General features: G+C 42.6%; 3 protein-coding genes across 5 annotated transcripts; 1 reads left to right on the forward strand and 2 right to left on the reverse strand.

Annotated features, from left to right (window-relative positions):
* Positions 1-6,136: 6,136 nt before the first annotated feature.
* Positions 6,137-16,567, reverse strand: LOC121195622 (PH and SEC7 domain-containing protein 2). Of its 3 annotated transcripts, none has more exons than XM_041059204.1 (16): positions 16,173-16,567; positions 13,610-14,336; positions 13,189-13,270; positions 12,700-13,039; positions 11,540-12,586; positions 9,994-10,074; positions 9,756-9,868; positions 9,598-9,656; positions 9,394-9,483; positions 9,250-9,293; positions 8,952-9,124; positions 8,746-8,816; positions 8,502-8,647; positions 8,265-8,409; positions 7,596-7,742; positions 6,137-7,496 (listed from the first exon to the last, which is right to left on the reverse strand). In XM_041059204.1, the coding sequence occupies exons 2-16, from the start codon at positions 14,135-14,137 to the stop codon at positions 7,209-7,211; spliced, it is 3,354 nt and encodes a 1,117-aa protein (XP_040915138.1). In that variant the 5' UTR covers positions 14,138-14,336; positions 16,173-16,567; the 3' UTR covers positions 6,137-7,208. The 3 variants fall into 3 exon arrangements, with proteins under 3 accessions (XP_040915138.1, XP_040915140.1, XP_040915139.1); XM_041059206.1 differs by having other exon boundaries at positions 16,405-16,565; XM_041059205.1 differs by lacking the exon at positions 16,173-16,567 and adding an exon at positions 14,733-15,600.
* A 1,190-nt stretch (positions 16,568-17,757) lies between these two features.
* Positions 17,758-21,675, forward strand: LOC121195014 (zinc finger protein 436). The gene is made up of 2 exons (XM_041058163.1): positions 17,758-18,042; positions 18,756-21,675. Exons 1-2 carry the CDS (start codon positions 17,760-17,762, stop codon positions 20,417-20,419), a joined length of 1,947 nt encoding a protein of 648 aa, XP_040914097.1. The 5' UTR covers positions 17,758-17,759; the 3' UTR covers positions 20,420-21,675.
* A 636-nt stretch (positions 21,676-22,311) lies between these two features.
* LOC121195129 (proteinase-activated receptor 3) lies at positions 22,312-24,913 on the reverse strand. The gene is made up of 2 exons (XM_041058389.1): positions 24,897-24,913; positions 22,312-23,188 (listed from the first exon to the last, which is right to left on the reverse strand). The coding sequence occupies exons 1-2, from the start codon at positions 24,911-24,913 to the stop codon at positions 22,312-22,314; spliced, it is 894 nt and encodes a 297-aa protein (XP_040914323.1).
* Between the last annotated feature and the right edge of the window lie 2,272 nt (positions 24,914-27,185).

Here is a 27,185-nt window from a genome sequence, read left to right on the forward strand (position 1 = left end):
CAGAGCAAGAATGTGTGTTTGAGAATATAACTGTATGTGTGCGTGGAGGAAAAGGCATGTACCCCATTACCATTATGGGGACAGACTCAAAGACAGAATGGGGGGGGCCCTGGAGAAATTGCTGCCAAAAAGGCAGCAGAGGAGTGTGTGGCAATCAGTGGGATGACGGGTCAGGGTTGTCCTGCACCAGTCATCTGGAAAGTTCTCTGCTTATCTCTGGGCCCGTCACACTGGCCAACCAATTCAGTCCAGCAAATAAGTATTATCCAGGCTGACAGAATTTCTCCGTCCAAACGAGCTGCAGAACATGTCGTTGTTTTTAACCGTGAATGGCGGTGCTGATGTGTCAGCCCCACCCAGTTCGGGCTTTTTGTGGCACAGATTGTGCGAGTAAAGCCATCGCAAATATGTTGGAGCTCCTTCACAGTGTGAGCTACTCATTCTGATATGTTGAATTTGCTGTCAGTGTTAACTTGTTCTTCTTTGGCTTCATACACACAACTAAAGGGCTCAGTATGCTACAACTGAGGCACTTGACAGAGCATCTGAAACCTCCTCCCACAACACCTTTCTGATGTTGGAACTCAGGAAGCTCTGTCCAACAATTTTTGTAACTGTGCAAAATCATCCATCCAACAAGTGTTTCAGCTACTGCTGCCAAGCCAGGAGCACAAGGGGAGAGGACCGCAGTTACCACCAGGCAGACTTAAGGAGGGTGATTTTGTTTAATAACTAAAAGTTATTGGTTACAAAGTCTTTTTTTGTAAAGAAAAAAAAAAGGGGGGGGGGGGGCTCCACAGAAGTACTGGGACCAGTGAACCAACCAGGTACAAACACAGAGATGACCACAGGTAGCAAGCACAGGCAAAATCAACATGAGTAAACTGAGGCAAGAACAGGTACAAACTTGAGAAGAACAACAGCTGACAAACACACACACCAGGCCAAGAACAGACAAGCTGACAAAGAGACGGGAGCAACAAGGCGTATATACACTGGGCTAAGTTGGCAAAGTTGGCAAAATCAGGAAATGAACTAAGAACAGAAACACAAGGACCAAGGCTACAAAATAAAACAGGAAAGAACCTACTTACCAGAACAGACGAGAGGAATAGGAGACCTCAGGCGGACAGCCTGGAGGCCCAACCAGGGCTGAGCTGGAGACCTCAGGTGGACAGCCCAGAGGCCAAGCAGACAGGTGAAGATGCTGGGGTGGCCAGCCCGGAGGCCGGACAGACAGACAGGTGAAGCAGACAGGTGGAGCCACTTTGGAGGCAGACAACAGCAAAGGTGAGTCCCCTCCAGAGGTGAAAAGGCAGCTAACAGGTAATCCGGTGCAGGAGTGAATTGGTCCACCATCTTGAGATCAGGTGCAGGCGCAGAGGTCAGCCAGGCTGCCAATGAGAGATGGGGAGCAGGTATTGGTCAAACAGTCGACAGGAGCAGCCTTCTTATGCAGCCTGTGGTACACAGCCTGGAAATATTCCTCACAAATGTCTCTGTATGTCTTTATGTATAGGAGTATGAGATTGCTCTTGAACTAATCCAATTCAGTCTCAAACTTTGGGCATGTTCGGTCCATGGTTGGTCAGTTTTACTGTTACAGCTACTGCTGCCAAGCCAGGAACACAAGAGGAGAGGACCCAAATGCAGACACCATCAGGCAGACTTAAGGAAGATGATTTTCTTTAAGAACTAGAAGTCACTGGTTACAAAGTCTTTAAGCCAGGAAATAAACCTCAGGGATATATCAGTGTCCTCATGGAGGGGGAGTAAAAACAAAACAAAGGCAAAGACTTTAAGGGAGTTCAGGACTCTTACGTGCTTCAAAACAGTTAGAGGAGGGAAGCTCCACAGAAGTACCAGGAACAGGGAAGCAACCAGGTACAAACAGAGATGTCCACAGGTAGCAAGCACAGGCAAAATGAAGACATGAATAAACTGAGGCAAGAACAGGTACAAACTTGGGCAGAACAACAGCAGGACAGACAAAAACAGACTGCAGGCCAAGAACTGACAAACCAGGGACCAGGGAAGCAACAAGCCTTATATACACTGGGGTAAATTAGCAACATGTGACTCACATTAGGGCAGGGCATACAATCAAAAAAGGAGGGAAACAAGACAAAGGCAGGAAGTGAACAAAGAACAGATACACAAAGACCAGGACTACAAAATAAAACAGGAAATGCAGAGCCAAACCAGAAACAGAAACACAAGTAACAGGACTTCCAACAAAACAAGACATACTGAAAAAAAAACACTCAAGAACCAACACAAGAGCAACATGACTTCAACATAAACCAGGAATCACTGAAGAAACCTGGAATGGGAACCTATTAAACAGGAAACTAAACAGGATATATACTCAAGAAACCAAAACAAGAGTCCTATGCTAACGTCTGTATGCAAACTGACTTGCGCTGAGAGTTTTTTTTTTTTTTGTTTTTTTTTTGTAATAGCAGCAGTTGTTTCTGAGGTCACAGAAACCCTTCAAGTTAAAAATACAATATCTGTCAAGACATATCACTATGAGTGTCAACCTCACAGTGGCACTTGAGGAAAAGTTGGAGGATTATCATTGGGATTCATACTCCAAAAATTAGATGCCACATCCAGTAGTTGTCAAGATATTTCAGCCTGGACCAAAGTGGTCTACTGAATGATGGAACCACTTTTAGAGCCATTCCTAGAGTCACTCTGCTAGCACAACTATAAATATAGGTTTCAGAGACACTTTGTCATCATGGGACCAGAACAAAGGTCTCAGAACACCTGAGTGGACTTCAAATGACAACTCCTTCCTCAAATTTCAAGAAGCTACCTAACCCCTTCCACCTGTAACCATAAAGGAACAAATGTGCCAGTCAAACACAGCAAAGTGGTCCAACAGAGGGTGTTTCTGTGTAGGAACAGAGAGGAGGAAACAGGTGCCCTGTGTCAGACCAGCCTATTAAACAACACACAGGCCCTGAAGGCAGGAAGCTACTGTTGACTGGGAGACATCAAGAAAAACACACCTCTCAAAGCACACACAAAGTCAACACTACACACACACACATACTGAGGTGGATAAAATCTGCCAGGTATCAGGTACTGCCCCGAGGGAGAGGGTTGACCTGCGGAGGCCGGGGGAGCCAAGCACACAGCTGACAAATAGCTCATTCAACATCACATTCACATCTCTATTATACCGATTTGTCTCTGTATGGAAGTAGATTAAAAATTACTAAGTAAAGAAATAACTGATTTAAAAATATTCCTAAATTTGGATTAGGTACTGCAGTTAAAACTGATTTCCCTATGAGCTGAAAGATGAACTGAGATTAGATGGAGGAGATTAGTTCACAAACATTCCTTCTCTGCCATATATATCACATTAACCCACAGAGCGCCGACTTTGAGATCCCGGCCGGTGTGTTTGTCCTGCATCTTAAAAGCCGCTGAGTCTGTGCCCGAGGAGTGTTGTCAGAGACTGGAGTGTATGTGGAAGAGGAGAGGGCAAAAAGAGGTCAAGCGTTGAAATGCCCTTAAGCATGGCACTTGCCTTAACTCTTTCAATGAGAGGCTCCTTTGCTACAAAAGCCAGCATTTGTAAAAGGAGTATGAAGGGTTGGTTATGATGAAATCTAAAGAGCGACTCGTGTTTGGACTGGGTCTGATTGGCAAATAAAATGCCAATGTCTGGGTTTGAGTCTGGCCATGAGAAAAGCAACACTAATGAGTGAAGTCTGGGAGAAAAAATAAGGCAGGGAAGATGTTTTTCTTAAGTGCCTCCCATCTCTTTGAAAGCAAGTTACAACAATAAAAAAAAAAAAAAAAAATCACTTCCACTGAAGAGGAAAATGACACTCATATTGAAACTGATCATACTGAGTGTGTGTTTGCAGTCACAAAGTACCGAAGTGGTACAAGTGGACGCTGGATAAGAGCAGGAGAGGACAAGAATTGAGTTGAGTGAAAGAGAGAGGAGGAGGAGAGGAGTCTGGGTGGAAAAACAAAAGCCCTGAAAGGACCACATCGAGATTTCAAGGGCCCTGGATGGAGAGAGCCACATCACAACGGTAGTAGTCAAGAGCAAAAGATGGAGACAGAGAAAGGGAGGAGGGGGGTGGACAAGAGAAAACTGTTTTCCAATAGCCAGAGTGGGAGAAATCAAGTGGTAGTGCGGATAAGAGGTAAAAAAAAAAAAAAAAAAGTAACAAGTAGAGCGTGCGAGGCGTCAGCAGCAGATGGAGAATGTGCGTCAGGAGGAAAATTGAGGGCAGAACAAAAAAAAAATCTCAGGGATGAATGTGAGCATCTACTGTACAGTTTATGTTTGTTGTCAGTATTTGTGGTTTATATCTGCTGAGCATTTCAGAACTTTTGTGGATGTTGATCAACTTTCAGAGCAACAACTGTGTGTGTGAGGGGGAGGAAGAAAGAAGGAAAAAAGGGGGGGGGGCAGAAGTGACCTTAAGTGTCAGGGTCTTCTTTTGGCGTCCATGCTGGACAAGCCCCTAATGATCACAACTTGAGCTCTTGCCTTTTTAATTACCCACCCAGGCCTGACTGAGTCCCACAAAGCTCAAGAATGGGATGGCGCAGATGGAACAAAAACAGGCCAATTCCTTGGGAAGGATGCCCTCTGAACCCAGCAGCTAATGCAGCCCCTGCTGCTCCACTCGGTCATTATTGCTGTTGGAGAGGAGGAGAGAGATGGCACTCCAAAACAAGGCCACCACCACCGCAGAAGTCATGGTCCACAGGCCATGTGAAAAGAGTTTCAGTCGAGAGCTCCTCTGTGACGCCAGCACCAAACGAGCACCTTCGGCACAGACTGTGGCCCCTGAACGTAACACATTATTAAACACTTCAATTTAATCTGAAAAACAAGAGCTGCTCATGGCTGCCTCTTACTGTAACATTTCGTCACAGGCCCGAGAGCATGTAGGTTAGCCGAGGTGGCGTCGCCTTTCAGGGTCCCCTCCCGTCCCCGCTGAAGGTGCTGTGATGGCCCCGGGCCCCTGTCACTCATGTGGCCCATCAGTCACCCTGATCTGCACAATCTGACTTTATCTTAATCAGCCTTTGTGTTATTCTTGTGTATGAAAGGAGACTGCTTCCATTCAGAGGACAAGATGAGCATTATCACATTAACTGAACACCACAGATGATCAGATCCTGAGTTTCCTCTGACGTCTGTCAGTCCAGATGGGAAAATTTTTTGAAGAAGACTAGGAGACTAAGACAAACTAGGAGCTTCAGGACTAACAAAATGTCCGCTTATCCCGGGGCGCCGTGATCCAGTTCGGATATCTCGTCTGTATTGTCTGTGCTCTTCATTGCGTTTCCAATTGTCACATCACATTCCTGTGTGAGGAATGTGTGTGTTTTGAGTGAGTGTGTGTGCGTGGGGGGGCTGAATTCTAGACATCCTGCTCTCATTGTCGACCGCCCCAGGTCGACCGCTGCTCAACATGTCAGGCTGAAAGAGAACAAAATGGGGCCCGTGCCACTGAGAGCGATCACACACACACACACGCAGACAGACAGACACACACAGTTTAGGGTAACTGTGGTATTGTGATACCACATTAAAGGGTCCATATTGTTCAGTTTAATTTTTTGGGACATTCATTTCAAATTTGCTGTGATTAACATTTTAAAAACCTTGAGCTCAGTTTCAGAATTTTGTGGATTTTATGCACAAAAAACACATTTTGAAATTAAAAGACGTTTTGAGAACGAACAGAGAGGTAGCTGTGTGCACATCTCATCCTATATTTAGACAGGTGCACGACAACAGATTCAATGAAGGAAAAATGTTTAGTTCCCAAAACGTTTTTGACTGAAAAAGGCAATGTTTCATTCAGGCAAATGGCCAAAATGAACTACTGTACTCTACCCCTCTTGTTATCTTCTTCCCACATAATGATAAAATTATTAAGATATTTTTTGGTTGTATTTTGCGGGTTTACTATGACCGTTTTTTTTTTTGTGATTCTTTCAGGCACCATTAATGTATTTTCTCTGTCAGGATGGTGAAACAATTTGGCGTCTAAATACACCGTACTGTTTGTCATGTTGACCACTTTTTTCCAGGAAAGCACATTTTCTCATCAAACTAGAAGAAAAGAAAAAAGGCTGCACATTGTAACGCAACGTTGTGTATTTTGAGCCATGGGTTGAAACAAACACGTACATTCAGTGGTAACCATTTCACTGTGTCAGGATGGTAACAGTAAAGCAGATTTTTTTTTAAAGATGTTACAAAAGGTATGTTTTCTAAAGTTTACTGGGCTGAAATTAAGCATCTGCATCATCAATTAAATTAAAACAAACTAAATAAACACATTTTACAGTCAGCAGATACTGTTACTGTCGCAGAAAGATGTTTGTATCTGACATTACAGCTCACAAAACCTGTAACTGTGAAGCAAAAGTTTGAATAACTAGGGTTTGTTATATGTAAATTCCAAAGACCTCAACTGAATTACAGACACTCGAACCAGAAGTCTGAAAATCCATCACCAGCCTCACCGATACTGAATGATAAAGACAAGTAACACTTTATTTTTTTTCCCCAAAGGAGGAAAAAATACGTAGAATTTTGGAAATAAAACCTTCATATGAACCAAATATATAACAGTAGCATGAATGTCACCAAATCAACAATTTATGCAGAATATTAAAAACAACAAAAGTGCAATTAGGATTCCTTAAAACAAGTTTATAACTAAATGACAGCACATCTTACCCCACCTACATTCACTCAGACATGTCCTGTACTACAGCACCCTCTTGTGGTTTACATTTTAAACAGCACAGCTTTTGCCCAAAATACAATAGTAACCAATTTTGCACTGTTCTGAGTAATAATAGACCAAAAATGATAAAAAAAAAACAAAAAACAAAAAAACGAAATAAATTAGGACCCAGCATTTTGAGTCACTCAACAAAAGAGTCAGGTTCTCCCTTCTATCCTGAGAGAGTCTGAGTTAAGGATTCCCTGAGGTTTATGTTTGAAAAAGTGCACAATATAAAAATGCAGAAAAACTCTAACAACTTGTGGAGACAGATTTCATACAAAACGCTGGTGTTTCCCTGCTTCTGTGCTTCCACAAACTAAAAAAACTGAAGTCCAGTCAGCTTGCAGCAGAAATATAAAACCTATTTTTCAAAGGGCCATGAACCAGTTTTATTATCAATGAGTAAAACACCTTTCAGGCCTCTTTATTCCATCGAGGAACAATAGTCCTGCGATAAGTCCGTCTTTCAGAGATATTGCGTCTGACTTTGATCACCGTCGGAGGAGCCATCTCCAGCTCCAGAGAAGGGCTGGAGTGGGACTTCTTCAGACCACCATCCTCCTCATCTTCCTCCCTCACAGAGTCTGCACACATGGCTTTATCAAACAGGGTCAGGTCTGCGGTGCTCAACCCACTGTTGTCTGTCTTCTCCACCTTCTTCCAGCCCTCCAGCACCTGGATGTAGATCTCATAGCGACACATCTGCAGGATTTCAGAAAGACATGCAGGGTTGCACTTGTGGGCCTTTTATAAACTCATATACACACACACACACTCTTGCGTACACCTCCTCTCCTCTACCTCGTGGTGCAGGTACTCCGCCCTGACACGATGCTCGTCCAGCTCCTTGGGTTTGGCTTTCCTGCCCTCTGGAGGGTGTTGATGCAGGTATGACAGGTCCGCCTTGAAGGACTGCAGCATTCCTGCATGAGACTGCAGCTGACGTTCCTGCATAAAAAATTTCATGCAAATGCATGTTACGAAAATCCTGCTGAGGAACAAACAATGAATGGGCAGGAACTACTATCAGGAACAGAGGCTGCAAGTTCATTTCGACACCACATATACATTACACCTGTTGAACTGCTGATCTGTATGTAACAGTATTTACCTGTATTATTCCTGTTGAATAAACAAATAAATTGCCCTTGTCATTTGGTACTTGGTGATTTACACGGTAGAACAATAAGCATTCTTCAAGAAATTCATATAACGGGGTGACTTGGCTTTAATAAAAAAAAAAAGTCTGATATCTCTCAGGTGAACAATAGTGCAAGGATTGCTAGACTCTTAAGCAAATTAACTTGTGACATTTTCAGCTAACGTGCATTGCAACATGTTTAACACTGAAACCACACCCACATGGTATAAAAATAGGTACGGTTCAACAAAAAAAAAAATATGTAAAGTAACTAGTAATTATGAGGAAATGAATGCCTTCAAGAAAGAGAAGTAGGAAGGAGTCTGTACCAGAGTGTGAGCAGACTGCGAGGCGGGGAGGATAGGTCTGAAGAACTTCCTCTGGGAGCCGACAGCAGCAGGGAACGGAGGCGAGGAGTGAAGAGCCGAAACCAGGTTGATGCGGCTGATCCACGAGTTCATCTCCACTTTGGATCTGTGTACAAAACAAACAAGTGCTCTGACACTGACTGTTTGGTGTACTCACATGCACATATAGGTACAGATTACAGCTGTGCTGTGACTTACGAGGCCTGAAAGAGAAAAACCCTCCAATCAGCTGTCTGCAAACGGAAGACGTGCGGCTTCTTGGTGTAATCAGCTGCCTGCTCGGCGAGAGAGTGGTGCACACTGACCACCTCCTCGTTAGTCTGCTGATCCCTCCTGTGATCGTCCTGACACACACATGCAAAACCAGGGGAAATTACAGAAATGTGTTTCTATGCACACAAAATTATTTTCACATAATAAAACCTGGAGCTGAGTTGCTGACCTTCTGTAAGTAAAGGACCATTCCCCTCAGAACTCCATAGAAAGTCTTCCAGCCTCTTTTCCCCCACGGAGCTGCAACACAAAAACATTCAGCAGGTACATGAAGATTAGACATCAACAGCACCAGTGTCAAAGTCCTCCACAATAAAAGACACTCAGCTAAGAAATTTTCAAACTATCCTCAAAAGCAAAATAAGCAAAGCTCACTGCGTTTGCCGTCAATGTCTGCATGGAGCTTCCTCTGGAGGAATCCCTCTTTGACCACTGAGGCCTTCTTGTCATGGGGAACGTCCTGGAACGGGTTGGCTTTTGAGCGCAGCGGTGCATCGTCTCCGACATCTTCGTCCGGCAGAACAGAGTTCTTCAGCTCCTCCTCATCACTTCAGCACACAACAGAAGATTATTATGTGTGAGATTTGACAAGTGAGAGATATGACAAAGGAAGAATCGATGAGAGAGAACAGATTTAAAAAATCAAGTGAAACTGAAATGACTGTTCACTTACACAGCCCACTCCAGCGGCTCACTCTTAATCGAATTATAAAGAATCTAAAATGTAGATGGAGAAGAAAAATTAAAATAACATTTTCATAATCTTGAATTTGCTTTAATAAAATACGTTTTCTGAAAACTTCAATAAAGGCATTACTTTCAGGAGATCCTTGCTGAAGTTTTCGCCTTCATTCATCCCATCGAGGTTGGACACAAACTTAGAGGAGGACATGGATTTTCCTATATGCTGTCAACACACACAAAACGTGTGACTGACTAATTGTCTCACAGAGATCAGCAGGTAAAATAAAAATTTACGATGTCATCAATCATCTCTTTTGCAGTCATAAATGTGTCGTACCTGTCCGTGCAAGTCAGTGTTGAGAAGCATCAAAGCACATGTCAGAGCCAACACGGCCCCTGAGGACATAAAAAACAGTGATAATGAGACACACGCGTCTGTCACATGTGGGTGCTCGCTGCCGTATCTCTGAGCATGAAGCAAAAATACCAACTCACCCGAGGAGGTGAAGGAGCTGGGGTTGCACTGATGGAAGCGGCAGGCGAAATGCTGCAGCACACGCTCCCTCTCCTGGCTCTCTCCTATCAGTACCACAACTTTCAGGAAAGACCTGAGAGAGAGAAACCGAAGGAAAATAAATAAAAAAACAAAACGGATAGCAAGATGTTTTAAGAGCTTGTGTTTTCTAAGAGATGTCACTGCATACAATTAAAGCTCAAACTCTATAATTCTCACCTCAGGGCATGATCCAGAGTTTGCCCAGTGAAGTCAAAGAATTTGAGGTATTCCTCTCCGACAGCATGACTGAAGTCATTACTACAGAGAGAAAAAAAAACATTCTGTATCAGTATTATCACGGCTTTCTTAGAAATTTCTTAGAATTATTTTCACTTAAAGAGGTTTTGCTGAGCCAGCAACACTATATAAAAGAAAACTCAAGTATCTTGATAGCTTGTTTTTACAATTTTAAGCTACTAGAAACTGACTGGACTGGAATCAAAAGAGGACCATGTGGTGTGGACAGATGGATGATGTGGATAAATGTGACCCTTAAGGCTACGAGAGGACTATATTCAAGTGGTATCACACTGTTATGGGAACCATAAACAAATCCCAGATGATGTGCAGTGGTCAAAAATAAGACAATAACTGAACACCCGGTGAACACCCATCTTGTTTTTGTGGACCGGTGTGCCCCAGGACATCACTGAGGTCAGAGATGAAACAGACTTTAAACTTTGAACCAGAGACACTGTGAAATCCTGCTTTTCAGCCTGGTGTTAAATTACTCTTAAAAGGAGTAATTCAGAAATTCAGTACTGCACTTCTAGTTGGGGTAGGTGCGAGAGGTAAATTAGAAAAAGGCAAAAAATCAGGCAGCAGAGGTGGAGAAATCTTGACTTTTTAAAGTACTTTTAAAGTACTCCAAAAGTACTGGATATACTACACATCTTTTCTTAGACTCTCCATGCCTAGAAAATGCACAGGTCTGCCATGTTATATGACAAAGAATGGAATAAACAAGAAGGTGTTCATGTGGAATAAATCACACAGTTGTGCGTGGGCAAAGGAGCGTCACTCAGAGGAGGTGGACATACTGTGTATCTGAATCATTCATTTTGTAATGTTAACATTAATAGACATCCGCTTTTAATGAAGCATAAAGAAAGACAGTTTGAAAATATCTTAGGACATATGTGCGTATAAACTAAACCGTATAAATTATGATCATTTCAGAGGGCTCCACAAAACCCTGAAAATATCCTGGTGTACAGATGACCAAAAATTACAAACTTAAATTTTTATGTCTTTCTTCATTTGGCTAACTTTGTCTCAAAAGCCAGGCAAAGAAGTGAATGCTGACATTTGCTCCTGGTTTTGAATGTTTTGTCAGTGATTTATGAATTTTGTTGTTGACAGTGAAGGTCTGAAGATTTGATTGTGAAAGCTGGTTCTCTGTCTTTGTATCCGCAGCTCTCTGGCTTATCTGAACTTATGTCTTGTAAGCCCATGCTAGCTGGACACCGTTGTCAATCATTCACTGATGTTATATCAATATACAATATTTACAGCCAGCTCTATGACTGCACATTTTTTCAGTGATGCCATGATTGACGTTAACACACACCTGCAACTGGGAGCTCTCTATGGAAGCAGAAAACCATTCCACAGCTACCACTCCCTCTGGCTAGTTTAGCTGCAGTCCTCATAACACCATCACCCTTCAGTTATTAACAAATAAAGATTTTTAAACATATATATAGATAAAACAAGTGCTTACTCTTTATCTAAGTGCTTCACGACGTCCACCCGTTGAATTCCGTCCAACTTATACAGCTGTTCAGCGAGGTGGCGGGCCATCTCTCTGTCCACCTCTCCTCCATTCATATGAACCACGGCAGTGTCAGAGGTCTTAGGTTGCTCTCCATTTGCCACAACTGTTTGTACACCTCCATCCTCAGAACCTCCTTCTTCTTCAGCCTGACGTACCATCTCGGCCTGCGTGCCCACCTGATTTAACTCAGCCTCCGCTTTCTGCTGTGTGACCTCAGTCTCAGCAGACAGCTGCTCTTTTATTTCTGACTCATCTGAATTCACTGGTTGCACAAGCTGCTCGGAAAGTGTTGGCTGAAACGAGTCGTTCGTTTGCAGTGACTGCTCATTCTGCTCTGTCGGCTCCGTCTGTTCTTGCAGCTCTGCAACCTTAGGGTCTGGAGCTTCAACGCAAACTGGATGCTCTGACTCCTCTGTCTGCTCTGCATTTTCAAGTTGGCTTGACTGTTCTGTCAGTTCCATCTGGGGTGACTGCTCCAGATGTTGTGACTGTCCTAAATGGTCTTCAGAGAGTTGCTCCTCTATCGGATCTGACACCTCTGCTTGGGTCTGCTGGAGCTCTTCTGTCATTTCCCGCTGCTCGGATTCAGAGTGTTGGGGCTGCGGTGACGCCTCTCTCTCCTGTGAAGTTGTTCTGTTACTATCTTGTTGCTCTAAACAACTTGTTTCCTCCAGTTGCTCAGGCAGCTCTAGTATCTCCTGTGAGTTTTCTATCCTCTCTGCATTTTCTGCCTCCTGCACTGATGCTTCTTTGTCGTTGTCCACAGCCTCCAACTGTTCAGGGTCTACGTTATGATCTGCATCTTTACACATTTCTGGCTCCTCAGTCTGAGCTATGGGATCTTCATGTAACCGTTTAAGTGTCTCTATGTCCTCCTCAGTTCCCCAGTCCCTATGTTCTTCCAAAAGCTCTGGCTGTTGCAGATCAATTAGCTTATCTGGGTTTAGGGTTAGCCCAGCATCGTCAGTGTGTAGCTGCTCAGCAGAAACCTCCCTGCAAAGTGTAGACGAAATGTTATATTAGCACGCAATACTGTGACATGATTAACAGAATGAAAGCATTCACTGTTAGCACACACTTCCTGTTCCCCTTTCCACAATACTCACACATCACTCAGACAACTGACAGTTTTTGCCTCTTCACTTTCTTCGGCACAAGACACGTTTTTCACACTCTGCACCTCTTCTTCTTCGCCTCCCTCCTCATTCTCTTCTTCAGTCTCTGCACCATTTGCTGATGGTTCCAGTTCCTCTGAGTCTCCCTGTCCAGTCAGCAGAACGCCGGGCTCCTCCTGTTCCTCTTCTAGTTTTACATCTACAAGACTGTTCGCCACATCCTCTGAGCCTTCAGTCTCCTCAAGAGTATCAATTAAGTCCACAGTTTCAACACAATCTGAGGTTACTGAGTGTCCGTCCTCTTCCTCTGAGTCTGTTCTCAGTGGGATTTCTGGGAGATTTTGAAGAGGCAATCACAGTTTTGCAGTAAAACCTACATTTAAATTACTACAATAAACAAGAATCATGAGTGCGTCTTCTTAAACTGAGCAATAAATGAGAAAACATTTTATTAAAGGTGCTGCTCTAAGCAATACGTACCATTACAACAGTCTAACAGCTCGTGTGTTGAATCTTCCTTTTCCTGTGTCGTTGGCTCTTGCACATCTGCAGCATCACATGGCTGGAAATTGCAACACAGGCCATCGATCATGAGCACGAGTTAGACGAGAAAAACTTGTGATCGCCAGCGGGTTCATGAGTACGGAGTTGCTCTATTCCTATCACTTCTGCTCAACCTATTACAGTGACCCAATCATGTGTATTTAAAGACATGAAGACTAAGGTGGTGAGGGAAAAGCCCAGTTTATGCTCAGTGAAGGAAGTGTTAATGACACAGGAAACTGTATCTAAAGGTACACAACACAACAAAACACAAACATAGTAACAGACAAAAATCTAAATAAGGGCAGAATGACGGCATTACACTTATTTAGGTTATCTCTAATCTCGCCATACATACCTGAGAGCCATTTCCTGTCCACTCTATATTTGAGTTCAGAAGCTGTGAATCAAACCCATCTTGTTCCTCTCCCTCCTCCTGTATGAGAGGCTCAGCATTCTCATCTTCAGATTGATGAAGTGACAGGGAAGTGGTTTCTAAATTTATCACGTCACCAGAGTCCAGCTCATTCGCCGAGCTCCTGTCAGTCATGAGCAAGGGCATCTCAGTAAAGGCATCGGGCATGTCCCACTGTACTGTGGCAAAAGACAGTGGAGCACTGGTACGGGTCATAGGGCGTACAGACCAAACTGTTTGCTCCCATTGTTCTGCCTCCTCAGGAGCATCTTCTGCTGCCTTCGAGGAGAGACTGACTTGATCTGTCCCCTGTGCCTGATTAATGTGCACCTCTGTCTCACCCCAAACAATGTCCTCCTGTCCCCCATTGATGTACTGGTGGTCTTTAGAGGTCCACGAGTCTTGTTGGGGCTGCTGAAGGACTGAATCTGAAATATCTGGCAGAGAGGAGCACAAGATTTCCTCCTCCATCAGCGTCGCTCTCAGTGAGTTCTGTTGTTTTTGTTTTCAAGGTTTTCGTGGGTTTAGGTGAAAGACGTTGTCACTGTAAATGTTTCCTTGTTACAAAATGTCCACCTTTGCTATTTGAAGTTCACTTGGATTTTTCTAGGGTTGCGCAAATGGGAAATCCTGAGGCATATTACAACTTCTAGTGCCGCCATTCACAGATCTGTGATAAAAGAAAGAAGCCATTACTTCAAAAATATTTGACCACACCCCCATCGTAAGCAGCACAAGAAATTATGCCCTCGAATTTTAAGTCAAGCACATGTGGCTCGAATACCCTGATGCTGCATAACAAAAACAAAACTGTTTTGTTAAACTGATTCTTCATAAACTTGAATTTGAATACTACATTAAAAAAATGTTTTGGGGAAGCTCCAGGAGGAACATCTGACTGCTGACAGACAAGAAAAGCCATTCATAACACTCTACTAGATTTTGTTGTAAAATGTTCCTGTTGAATCAGACATGGTTTGTAATTACACTGCCTCTACATTTTGCCATTCATCTGTGGGAAAGAGTAAATTTAAAACTACTGAGGACAACATTTTAAATTACATACCTCACTCCGACAAAAATACTGCACACACTCAACACACAATCCAGTCTGGAGAAGCTTTTTTTTAACCCATCCTGATCATTTGTCACATTTCTTAACTTGCTGGCACGGCATTGCAGGTATGCAGTGCAACAGATTTCAAGCGAAATGTCACAAAAGCTCCTTCACACTTCCTGACCACAGACGCAGCTAATCAGGCGAGCAAGTGAGCAAGAGAGACAGAAAGAAAGAGAGGCAGAGACAGAGGTGTATGTGTGTGGATTGAGAGGCAGTGGGTGGGGTTGAGGGGTTGTTTCTGGTGAGCAGTTTAACTGTCTACACCCTCTGTTTATCATTTTATCACTGCACTGCACTGTGACCCTGGTCGATGGATAAAGCTTTGTTGAAAAAGAGTCTAAACTTGTAGTCACTGCCTGTTGATGACATAAACCAAAGGCATCTATCTCTTCCAGCAGCACCAAGGCCAGTGAGGGAACAGTTAAAACATCACTCATCACATGGGTGATGTTTATTCTTTTCTGCCCAATTTAATCTTAGGTTTGATCTATCCCTCCCTCTCTCCTTCTCTCTGTCACACATTCTATACCTATCTGTATGTCTTCATTATTCTATTCACGTCATGCAACCAACATCCGGGACAGACTTTTGACCACATTTCCTGTGTGGGTGCTCATTTCTCAGTTCCTGTCAGGGTGCAACAAATTCTACAGTACATGTATCAGACTTAACAAAGGTTAGCAAAAAGGATATCTTTAAATGAATCACACTGTGTTGGAAATAAAATTAGTGGCGATACAAGATTAAAGTGAGAAACTGGCACTTTAAAAGACTGAATTTCAAAAGAATTTGGAGCATTTCAACATTATACAGTACTGGTTTTAGTCTCTTGTCATTCTTTGATAAAATATTGAGTGTTTCACATGATAACACAGTTAATCTGTCTGTGTGTGACGGTATCTTTGGCAGCACTGTTGATAGTAAAAACTGTTGCAGAAATGCTCAAATGACTGTGGAGATCTCCAGAAAGAAACTTTCTCTTTCATGAGAAAACAAGAATAAATCAGGATACTTTCAGGCAAATTTAAAATTAGTCTGACGAACAGCATTTTGCCCTCAGAGATGGAGATTAGCAAGAGAAGTTGCTTACAATGCATGGGAACTTTATACAGCATGTCAGACTGGAGAGGATGGTTGACACATTTAAGAAGAAGTTAAAAAAAATGCACCAGGGAGGACAAAATGAAAAGAGGAACACGGTCTCTTCTGACAAAGTGAAAGTTGTGAAATTACTAATGTATATGCAAGAACAGAATTTGTCCAGTATTTCATTCATTAGCACCAGTGAACATAGCACAAACACAAATTTGAAAATTCCAGACCTCAAAGAGTTGAAAAAAAAAATCTCATTAGGAGGAATCTTTTGGAGTGCAAAGCATGACTTACCCCCGCCAGGCTCTTTAAAGCAACATCATATGATCAGCCAGCTTGTGAGGTTTTAAGTCAAGTCTTGTGTTAGGGAAAGGCACACTGCTGTGTTATACTGAGTTTATACTGCTGGCAAAGAGCTGTGCCTTCACAGACACACTCATCCACACTCGCACACATACACACAAGCATACAAATACCCCTCAGTTGATAGTGTCTGAACCTGTTTCGTACAACAAACCGGCCTCACATCCGCTCTGTTAAAGCCAGGCAGCTTCTTGGTTTGTGGTGTCGCATAAAGATGCATGCAAGTCACAAGTCCTAGTCTGGGCTGTGTCCACCTCCTTCTTCTTCATGCTTCCTTTCTGGAGAGATCACGATCAGACTTCTGTCTCCCTCCTTCCTGTTCGCGTCGCTGCAGATATGGCTAAAGGGAAAAAAAGGGGTAGAATTTAGAGGAGGGTAAGGAGGGAAAAGCTCCTGAGTTGCAAGAGGAAGAAAAAGGTACACTGTGATTGGCAGATGACTCAAGAGCTCAGAGACACCTGAGAGGCCTGGGTCCACGCCCACTGCCCTGAAGGCATGCAAGCACACAAACCTTTAGGTCAGCTGAAGGGAGTGGCTCAGCTTCATTCTGGCAACGACACCAGGAGCAATGTGGTAAAACAAGGTGTCCAGATTCAGTGTGCACAAGTCATTAGCTGTGCCTTTCTGTTGGTTTATTGGTGTGGCTGTGCACAGAGAAGTCTGTTTAACACAGATATGAGGCTATTTTTTTAAAAAGCTTTACCTATAACAACAAGACTATTCTTTTTCCTATCATCATGAATATTATTACTTGCTTTATTTTATTTAGCCTTTCTTTAGTTTCAGTAGCTAACCACTTTAAAGACAATAGAATAGAATTTTAGCCTTACTTATAGTATTTGCATTATTGACATTATTCACATCAGTTACGAAATTATTTGCTTCGTTAGTAGCAGCATTTAGCATTATTTTAGCTAACCTAGCCTAGCATTTTCATACAAATTATTAGTAATAGCACTCCTGTAAAAGTTGTTGATGTGAGCTATGACCTTCTAACTTGCACATTAGCTGGTTATAGAAACCTTTAGTTAACTTAGCAATATTATGTATCGTCGTTATTCATTGCATGTTTAGCATTAGTAGTATTACTATTGATGCGACTTAACAGTGTCATTAGCATGATTAGCATTCAGATTAGCATTGGTATTAAAACATTGGCATTACCTAGCATTTATGTGAGCGTCCTTGCTAGTGGTTGTAGTAGTTCATTTAGTAGAAGTGGTACTTGTAGTGTTATTAGTAGAAACCTAATAGTGCTGCTGTGTTTTTACATGTTTTCCTTATTGTTATGTAAACACCATTATCACCGCAGTTGTTATTTGTGTTACCGGTGACAAAGTAACCTTAGCCTGGGAACCTCTAACGATCCCGCTCCACACCGCCGGGGGCGCTACAGGCCTGAGCGCTGTCAGCAAAACAAAACGAGCTTCTCCTCGCCGTCACTCTCATGCGCCTGTCGCCGCTTTGTTTGTTCCGCACACGGCAGCACCAGCACGCCCGCACACACCCACCTTTTATATGTGTGTGGGGTTTTTTTTTTTGTTTCCGATACTTTCAACCGTGTCCAGCCGTGCTGAGTTGTCCACTGCCGCTGAGGCTCGGTCTAACATGGCCAACGACCTGAAAATCTTCCTCGAGTCGTCTCTGAATGAGATCTTCAAAGCCACAGTGAGCGACATCCTGGACTCGGTGGACCGGACCCTGTCCGAGTACCAGGGCACGATACAGAGGATCGAGTCTGAAAACGAGGGCCTGAAGCGGCTGCTGCTTGCACACAAGAGCAGGGAGTCTGCAGCGAGAGGTACGGTTATCTGCAGTTGGTAAATACCGGAGCGTGCAGCTCCATGCAGCCACTGACCTTTTGTTTAAGCTTGTCGCGCAGTCAGCAAACTGTGTCAGTTTAGCTAGACATAAATAAAAGGTAACACTACCACAGTAAACAGACAGCAACCAGACGTAAACAATGCAGCATTCGCTTCATTCAAAACGGGGCTTTGCAAATGTTATTAGAACTGCAACAGTTCGTCAATTAATTGGTTGATTGAAAAATAACCGGCAGCTAGTTTGAGAATCGATTCGTTGCTTCAGTGATTTGTCAAGTAACAGTTCCAAACATTTGCTGCTTCCACTTTCTAAAATGTTATATCTGAGAGTAGACTCATTTTTACGTTCAGGGACGCTGTTTTGATAAAACAAGCAATATGAATATATTACCATGGCCTAAAAGAAATTATAACCAAAAATTTTCACTATTTTCTGACATTTTATACACAAATGATTAATCAAATAATGAAAATAATCATTGCTTGCTTCTGCATATTAAAAATGAATCAAATGTTTATGTGCCGCTGTTTTATCAATCAATCAGACTTTATTTGTATTGCACTTATCAGCTGGGAACCGTTTTAAAACACTGCTCTCAGCTGATAAGTTTAGTTATAGTTAGGACACGCATGACTTAAAGTCACAGTGTGCGCTATTTTGTTCATTATTTTTGGCCTTGCGTTTTCACAGATGTACATGAGCAAGATGCCTCGGAAAAGCTTTCGAACTCAGAATGGAACCATCGCCTGATCAGCTCCACCCAGGGCACATTCACAATGTCCATATGCAGCAGTGACAAGAAGAGCTGCAGGAGGAAGCATAATGACAAGATGAGGGAGAGCATATCCTCTGCCTCCCTTTTTCTGCACACAAATCATATGGTAGAACAACCATGTGTGAACACATCAGAGGTAGATATGTCCATGCAAACCTTGGTATCTGTAAAAACAGAGCCTGGTCTGGATGAAAGCGGTGCCATTGACCTATCCCAGCAATCATCCCTTCTCAATCTGACCACGAGGCCAGTAAAAACTGAGAGCACAGAGGTCAGTTGTGACAGTCAAGATGCATACGCACCTTTGCTGCCACCTTCAGGCTTTGAACAAGACTCCAGAAGCAGTGACAGTGAAGTTAAAGTCACCATTGTTCCTGACAGCTATGTGCAGGATGGACAGTTCATTAAGACTGAGGAGGAGGAGCAGAATGGGGTGTTGCAGTATGGCGATAATGAAAGTTTTTCTAAACAGGAGTTGAAGCACGTGTTGAGATATTACCCCGAATCACAAAGAGAGCCCGAGGGAGCGAGCAGTCAGGCTGTGGAGCCAGATGTAGAGACTCGTAAGGAAAATTCGCCTGCTGTTCCTCCAGACGAGTTTTTGGAGATTCACAACAACTTCTTGCGCTGTCCCACCTGTCCCAAGACATTTAGTCGAGCAACCTCACTCAATATTCACATAAAGACTCACAGCGGCGAGAAGGTCCACAGCTGCAGCTACTGTGGTAAACGCTTCGGCCGGGCTGACCTCCTCAAATCCCACAAGCGTACCCACACAGGAGAAAGACCCTATATCTGCAACATCTGCAATAAAACATACGCACATCCCAGTCAGCTCAGGATACACAAACGCATACACACTGGAGAGAAACCATATTCCTGCTCGCACTGCGGGAAGCGTTTCAACGAGCACAACCAGCTCAAAGTCCACTTGCGGACTCATACTGGGGAGAGGCCTTACAGCTGCCAGGAGTGCGGCAAAACGTTCAGCAACGCAGGAAACCTGCGTATACACGAGAGGATTCACACTGGTGAGAAGCCATACTGCTGCTCACAGTGTGGGAAAAGGTTCAACGGCTTGGGGGACCTCAAAACGCATTACAGGATTCATACTGGAGAGAGGCCCTACACCTGTGAGCTGTGTAAGAAGACCTTCAGCCAGACAGGCCACCTCACCATACACATGCGGATGCACACAGGAGAGAGACCATACAGCTGCAATGAGTGTGGCAAGAAGTTTACGGTGGCCAGCAGCCTTAAATTGCACCAGAGGACTCACACGGGAGAGAAGGAGTACAGCTGCACGTACTGCAACAAGAGCTTCAGCAGGTCGGGCCACCTGAAGAGACACGAGCTGGTCCACACCAAAGAGAAGGTCTTCCTCTGCAGCCAGTGTGGAAAGACCTACACGGACCAGTCCTCCCTGAAAAAGCATTTGAAGATGCACGCAGCCAAAGAGCAGAAGGCTCAGAGCGAGGGAAGCACCAGTGAGGCTAAAATGAAACCGGTCCGACCTCCAGTCTCTGAGACACTTTCAGACACTGATAGAAATTTGAACCAAATTGTTGCAGTTGAATAATAATGAAAGCTGGAGACATGAAGCGCACTACAATTGGAGAATCAGCAAGGACACTGAACAAGGGAAAGAACGAACACCAGAGACAGACGCGAGCTTTGTGATGAGTTTGATTCATGAGCTTGAGAGGTTATAAGGCACCAAAACACTACACTGCAGTTTATAATATCCAGGAGTATTGGTCTGAACACAATCGAAGGCTTACTGTGTAACATGAACATTGTATGTCTGCTGTTTATCATGTGATCATTGTGACAAAAGATTAAATATTTGCCTCTGTGACAACTTTGCCACGCTGTAAAATCCTGTCTGAGAGTTTTACAAAGTGTTACAAACTATTGTGCGGTGGTTTGATGTCTGATAAGCCTTTAAACTCATTTATCTGTTACGCAATCTGGACTTCGTGTATCATATTGTTTCCTGTACTTGTAAAAACACACCCCCACCAATGTAGCCCCATGTGCTGTTTCAGCACAGAGCCAAATATTTAGCAGAACTGCTGATTAATCATTTAATTTAGTCAATTAACTCTGATATTCTCCTTGTGGGCCTGTCCCTCATTGGTGTAAGAGACAGGCAGAAAACAGCATCCTAAGATAACTTTAAAACTTGATTTATGTTACCAAAATGTTTAAGTATTAATGAAATGCTTTATAGGAAAAAAAAAATTATTGAACACAGTGTCTGTCAGATTGGAAGGATGTGTTCATCCACCCTGCTGAAAGTTTCCCACAGGGTTGAGTAAAAAATAGTCGAATTCTTTTAGAAGATGCTTCTACACACATTTATACACTTTGTTGCCAGAGAGTTAGAATTGTGTACTGCTCAGTGATTTAAGGTGAAGATGATTAATACAATGCTGTATATAGCTTTAACTATACTGTCAACGATATGACCTGTTGAACTGACAAGAATGTATTTGTGTAATAATGTTACTGAAATTGATGTTACTGCAAATGTTCAGTATCGACCGACCAGCTTTCAGTAGTAAATGAATGTTTTGTAAGCCATGCTGATCTCAAATAATGTTGAGCTTCTAGTGGATTTGTTTTAGGTCTTTCACTGTAGTAACAAGAAACATGTCTCTCACCTTGAATAATGTACAACTGAGTCACACAAGAGTAAAATTTCATGTTTATGATCATAGGGCTACTGTTGATTGTGGCAACTGGTTGATATACCTTAACATCACTGTATATTAAACTGACTGTTTGCTACTAGGAATTTATTGTGATTTGTGTCTAAATTAAAGAGAAACGTTAAACAAATTTTTTTTATGTCTTATTTGCCCTTTACGGATTTGCTTTTGTTTAAATGCATTGTGATTTTTTTTTTTTCAAACATTTGGTGCATCTAGAAAAGCAAATGTAACACAGTAATAATAAAGTGGTTCCAGCCTTTGTTCCTTGAAGTGTAAAGTAAGGAAAACTGAGCACAAAGTTTGTCGCTGAATGAAAACAAAAAAACCTTTCCTTATTACTTTGAATTATCCATAGAAGACACTGTCAGTTGTTTTCATGGGAACTATTTCTTATTTAGAAAGACATCAAGCAAGGACTGTGGATTATCCAGAGTAGAACATTAACTAGAGTTAACCAAGAAAATGTGCTATTTTTTGGGTGGAAAAAAAACTTTTTTTTTTAGAAATACATGCATCTTATCTGAGTGCTGCTACTTTGATTGCTAACAATCAAGGTAGAGTTAGTAAGTAAGTCTTTAGAATCACCCTTTGGGTGACCCACACCCTATGAACCACTGCACGATACACAATTAGCATTTGTCAATATCTGATCAAGCAAGAACATGACCTATTCTCGTTTTTCACTACATCAGTACATTTAAATAACGACCTTAGCAACACATATACAAAAACAATAGAAAACCTGCACGTATCACTACTGGATATGAGTCGTGCTGGTCTGGCAACAGTTAAGGCTCCATGGCAGCTTTTCCTTGGACAGGTAGAGCATAGGCTGAATGGTGCTGCTGAAGTCCATCAAGCCAAAGGCAACATAGTGAATATAGCAACGAAACACATCAGGAGAGAAGTACTCCTGGAAGGGGAACAGTGCGACAGGCGGGAAGTAGTTGAACACTATGATGGCCAGGATGATGAGGACCATTTTGAAGGCTCTCTTCTTCACAGGGTGCATCTCGTCTCTGCCGGGTCCAGACTGCCGCAGCGCCCAGAGAATTGCAATGTTGCAGAAGACCATGAAGGCGAATGCAGTGAGGATCATTGCCGTGAAGACCTTCTCGAAGTTGACGATGTTGCCTACACATTTAGCAGCGGCGTAGGCCAGAGTGATCAGCCAGACCACCATGGCCAGGACTGTTCTGTGCTGGCGGTCCTTGAGCTCGGTGAAGGTGATGGGGTGGACTACAGCTACATACCGGTCCAGGCAGATGCAGGAAAGGAAGAGTGGTGAGGAGTCTTTCATGCCATAGAAGAAGCGCAGGACGTACCACGTGCTGCTGGTGGTGAGGAAGACAATGTTGGCCAACTCCAGAGGAGGGATGAGACAGAAGAGTACATCCAAAACTGCCAGATGAAGGATGAAGATGTCTGAGGTGGAGGAGTCGCCCTTGTTCTTGTGGATGAGCCACAGTACCATGAGATTGGCCGGGATTCCCAGGAACATGTTAATGAACTGCAGGCACAGGTACCAAATGAGAACAGCAGGCATGTCTTTGCAACGCTCGTACACCGTCTTCTCACTGAAGGTGTAGTTGAGCGGTCTGTGAGAGATGAAGAGCACGGAGGAGTTGATGTATAAATTCTCCATGACTCCCAGATCAGAGGGTGCAGTCTTCAGAGGACACCAGCCTGAGGAACAGAGATCTGTCAGACAAACATCAGGTTTCTTTGTTAAAGACAAAAGACAAACTTGCACTTTCTTGTGTTTTGTCCGAAAAAACAATTATAATTTCTGTGTCTTTGTTGAACGCACCCATTAAACATTCACAGTGCCGGCAGAAAAAGTAGGAGAATCCTCAGTGAACCCAAACAGGTTGAGCCTCCTCTGGTGGCAATAACCTAAAATAAGTACTTCTGTGTAACATGTATCTACCAATATACTGTACTGACTGTAGTTATTGTGAAATCATGATTTAATGGACATGTTGCTTTAAGTCTCAAAGGCAACAAAATGTGAGTTTCTAAAGTGAACATATTCTGCATGCTTCATCATCTGTAGACTGCAAATGATTTTTTTAATATCAGAAAGCATATCACCCATCCCCAGTTCAGATGAAACACTATGGAACCAGTTAAAGAAGACGGTTACTTACACTGTTGATGTGGATACACTGAGTCTGCTCTGCTCTCTGAGTCATTGCTTTGGTGGAAGTGAACTTTCATCACACCTCTATTTTGCACTACCCTAAAATACCCTATACTGGAAGTGACTGTGTATTAAGTGCCTATATTAGGCCATATCTATATGGTATATATACATTTCTTTATGCCTATATTAGTGCATCCTTAAACTTCTCAGTATTTAAGTGCATCATCTTGCTTTTCTTTTGTATTATTATTATATCTTTTATATCTTTTATTCCTATTTTATCCTTTAAACTTTTAGTAAGCTTGTAATGCAATGTGTCTGTAAATGGCAAATAAAAATGTATTCTATTATTCTATTCTCACTTAAAAAATATTTCAGTCATAGAGCAAAGTGTCTAAATGAAACAGTACACTACAGCTTACAACAGTACAAATGAAAGTCTGAGAAATGCTTTCTTTGAACGGGTAAATGAAGCCTCTTACCTTTATATGATATTTCGTCTTCTACCGAACTTATCTCCTTTGTCCTCAGGTGTCAAAGTCTCACTGTCACACGGACTCTGCAGACTGCTTAGCCCATTTCCTTTTCGGACACCCGTGAAGAGCTGTGGGGGGCACACAGTGACACAGCAATATGTTGAATGCGACTCCACAGGGCTCGCAAAATTGTTTGCAAATGTTCCCACACGTTTCCAGCAGGTCAACATGCAGCATATCCCACTAACTCTGTATCTGATGGTGACATGTAAATGTGCAAATGTCTCCTGCAGCAATCATAAACTAATAAAGCCTGCAGTGGCAGAACATTGCCACCGTTAAAGACCTGCCTGGATGACTGGGGAACTCAACTAGTACATAAAACATTTATGTAAAATTGCAGCATTTGTATTTAAATAGGGAGATCAGGAGTTTTATGCAAAATGACACTCACCTGTTCATGAGGATACCGCAGCACCTATCTGACCTGACTGGTGTCCCCTCCCACACTCCAACTAATCCTTGTGCTTCCTATGTTCATCTGCTCCACTGTGAACAAATACTGAGCCCTCACCTTAAAATGAACGGAAAACACCTTTTGGAAAAATGACCCAACACTTCAGGGATCCTGCTCCTCCGTCTGATCATCCAATCACAGCATCGACACGAGGGAGTGGAAGCTGAGGATCTCCCCCTGGATGCCATGATGTCTTGTTTGGCCCCTGTACATCCATCACACCTTTAAACTTTTCAAATTAAATAATCATAAAACAATGAGGAGGATAACTTGAATGACATAAAAGACTAAAATGTGATTTGGGGGGAAAAAAGCATTCAAATATAAAACCGGTTTGTGTGGAGGACATGTTGTGGCAAGCCATCATCCATTCACACCGATTGGCAATGATGCAACAAACCAATGGAGCCTGACGGAAAATTGGCAGTAAACAACTGATGCAACAGTCCAGAAAATCACTTCTGATTCAATTCAGTGCAACAATGTGTAATATGTTACGTGAGGCTGACATGTTGCAAGGTGTGATGTCTGATGACGGGTTTGTACTTCAGCCAACATGTGGAACGGGGACTGAAAACTACAAATGTCTTCGTTAAAATCCACAGTAGGTCTGTATTTTACAGTCTTTTTCTTTGTGTCAGGCTGTTTGTGCCACTGACACATCACCTGCTGTTTGCGAGGGTTACAAATAACCTCTCAGGTGGGGCGGGGGCCTTTTGATGGCCACCTGAGCAGGAAGAGTGTATAAAAGCAAAACCCCGACAGAGGGAGGCTTTGGGGCAGGGGCCTCGTGGGCTCTGCAATTTATGAGAGCAAGAGAAACCGTGTCGCTGGAGAGCACGCTGAACATCTCTGCTTTCTGCACCACAATCTGGTGCTGCTCAACTGGGACTACTAATGATTTGATTTGAGAGTCACATTTCTGTGCAAATTTAACTTAACTTTGTTTTATTTACTTTATAAAACTTCAGGAAGCTATTTATTTATTTTTCAGTTAACTTTGTAAGAGATGTTGCTGACTCTGGGAACTCCCTGCACTTTCTGTTAGAATTTAAAACAAAGACGTCTATTGTCTAAAAAAAAAAAAAAAAACTTTAGCGTGTTGCAAATCTGAAAAGCTGTTTAATAAACATATGCTTAAAGGCATTTAAACGAAGTGTTTGAGTTTGTATTATTCAAAATTTTAATGTCAATATTTTCACTTTTACTGCAAATGAATATCGGCCCCAAATATCGGTTATCGGCCTCCTTGACTACTAATAATCGGCCCTGAAAAAACCATATCGGTCTACCTCTACAGAAAAGGGCTGTTAATTATTACATCATTCATCGCTTCATTACAGATTATATTGGCGTTACAGTGAGCTTTGTGTTTGAACAGCTTGATGGGCCGTGTGTTGAAACCTGACTCAGGTCTGTTTACCTTGTGTGTCTCTCTCTCTCAATCTGTTTGTATTGGTGTCAGGTTCACAAGAAATGTTCTTCCCTGCTATGAGGCAGAAGAGTCTCACAGGTTTGCTAAATTCTGTGTCAGAGCAGAAACACACACTGCAGCAGCACACAGCTCCCTTTGTCCTAACAGGCCCATTTCAGAGATCATTTCAGCTTCTTGAAGCTGTAATTTCACATTGCCAGATGTTTTAAGTGAACGTGATAACTGCAGATTAGCTTTATGCATTTCTTTTCTCACCACAAAACATTAGTAATTAAGCTGATAAGAGAGAACATATATATATATATATCTCTGGGACAGATGTTGCCCGGCCCTAATCATTTCCATACAGTAGGAACACTCTTCCAAACTTAACATCTAACAGTCACATTAGAAATTCAACAGCAGTTCAAAAATAACGAAAGAACCTTGTAAAACATGCAAATATCAAATATATGATTACTGCAGTGTAAATAATCCAGCAAAGTGTCAGTGCAGACACGCCAGCATTCAACTTTAATGTTTTCAACCTTTAACTGAATAACAATACCCTCAAAACAATCATTGCTTTATGGTGTGCCACAAAAGTGTAAGTGCAAATGAAAAGTCCTCCAGGATCAACAAGGTCATTTTTAAGATTAAACACTCTGGGCCTCAACTTCCCATCATAAAGACTTTCTGGGTAAAGTCAAATGTGTTGGTCAGCACTTTTGAGTAATTTAATGCAGGACATAAATCAGTGCAAAAAACAAGACAAATGCATCAGTCAATGTGTGGGAATCGACAGCTACATCACCCTCAATCAACCGCAATCCTCTCTGGACAGAAGAACGTGGCATCTGTTGAATTGGCGCTGAACGTGAAGAGCCCGAGTGGTGTGTTATCGATGTGTGGTTCATCAGACAGTGCCATCTGAAGACAAGAACAGAAAACTGTTACCGGTTACAAAACAGCTGGACCGGCATTATGTGAAATATAGCGTGCTCGCCCTGATCCATAGTATAAAACCACCCTAAACAAATGTGTTTGGGTACCAGGGTCTTCAAAATGTATTAAT

This window comes from Toxotes jaculatrix, chromosome 16, assembly GCF_017976425.1.
Source record: "Toxotes jaculatrix isolate fToxJac2 chromosome 16, fToxJac2.pri, whole genome shotgun sequence".
Lineage (NCBI taxonomy): Eukaryota > Metazoa > Chordata > Actinopteri > Toxotidae > Toxotes > Toxotes jaculatrix.

Excerpts from the sequence above, each read along its gene's own strand:
- LOC121195014 (XM_041058163.1), top strand. The coding sequence starts at position 17,760 with ATGTGTGTGGGGTTTTTTTTTTTGTTTCCGATACTTTCAACCGTGTCC. Across the intron at positions 18,043-18,755 it reads CAGGGAGTCTGCAGCGAGAG|ATGTACATGAGCAAGATGCC; the intron begins GTACGGTTATCT and ends GCGTTTTCACAG.
- LOC121195622 (XM_041059204.1), bottom strand. The coding sequence starts at position 14,137 with ATGGAGGAGGAAATCTTGTGCTCCTCTCTGCCAGATATTTCAGATTCA. Across the intron at positions 9,294-9,393 it reads TCAGCAAGGATCTCCTGAAA|ATTCTTTATAATTCGATTAA; the intron begins GTAATGCCTTTA and ends TCTACATTTTAG. Across the intron at positions 8,648-8,745 it reads TGGTCCTTTACTTACAGAAG|GACGATCACAGGAGGGATCA; the intron begins GTCAGCAACTCA and ends TGTGTGTGTCAG.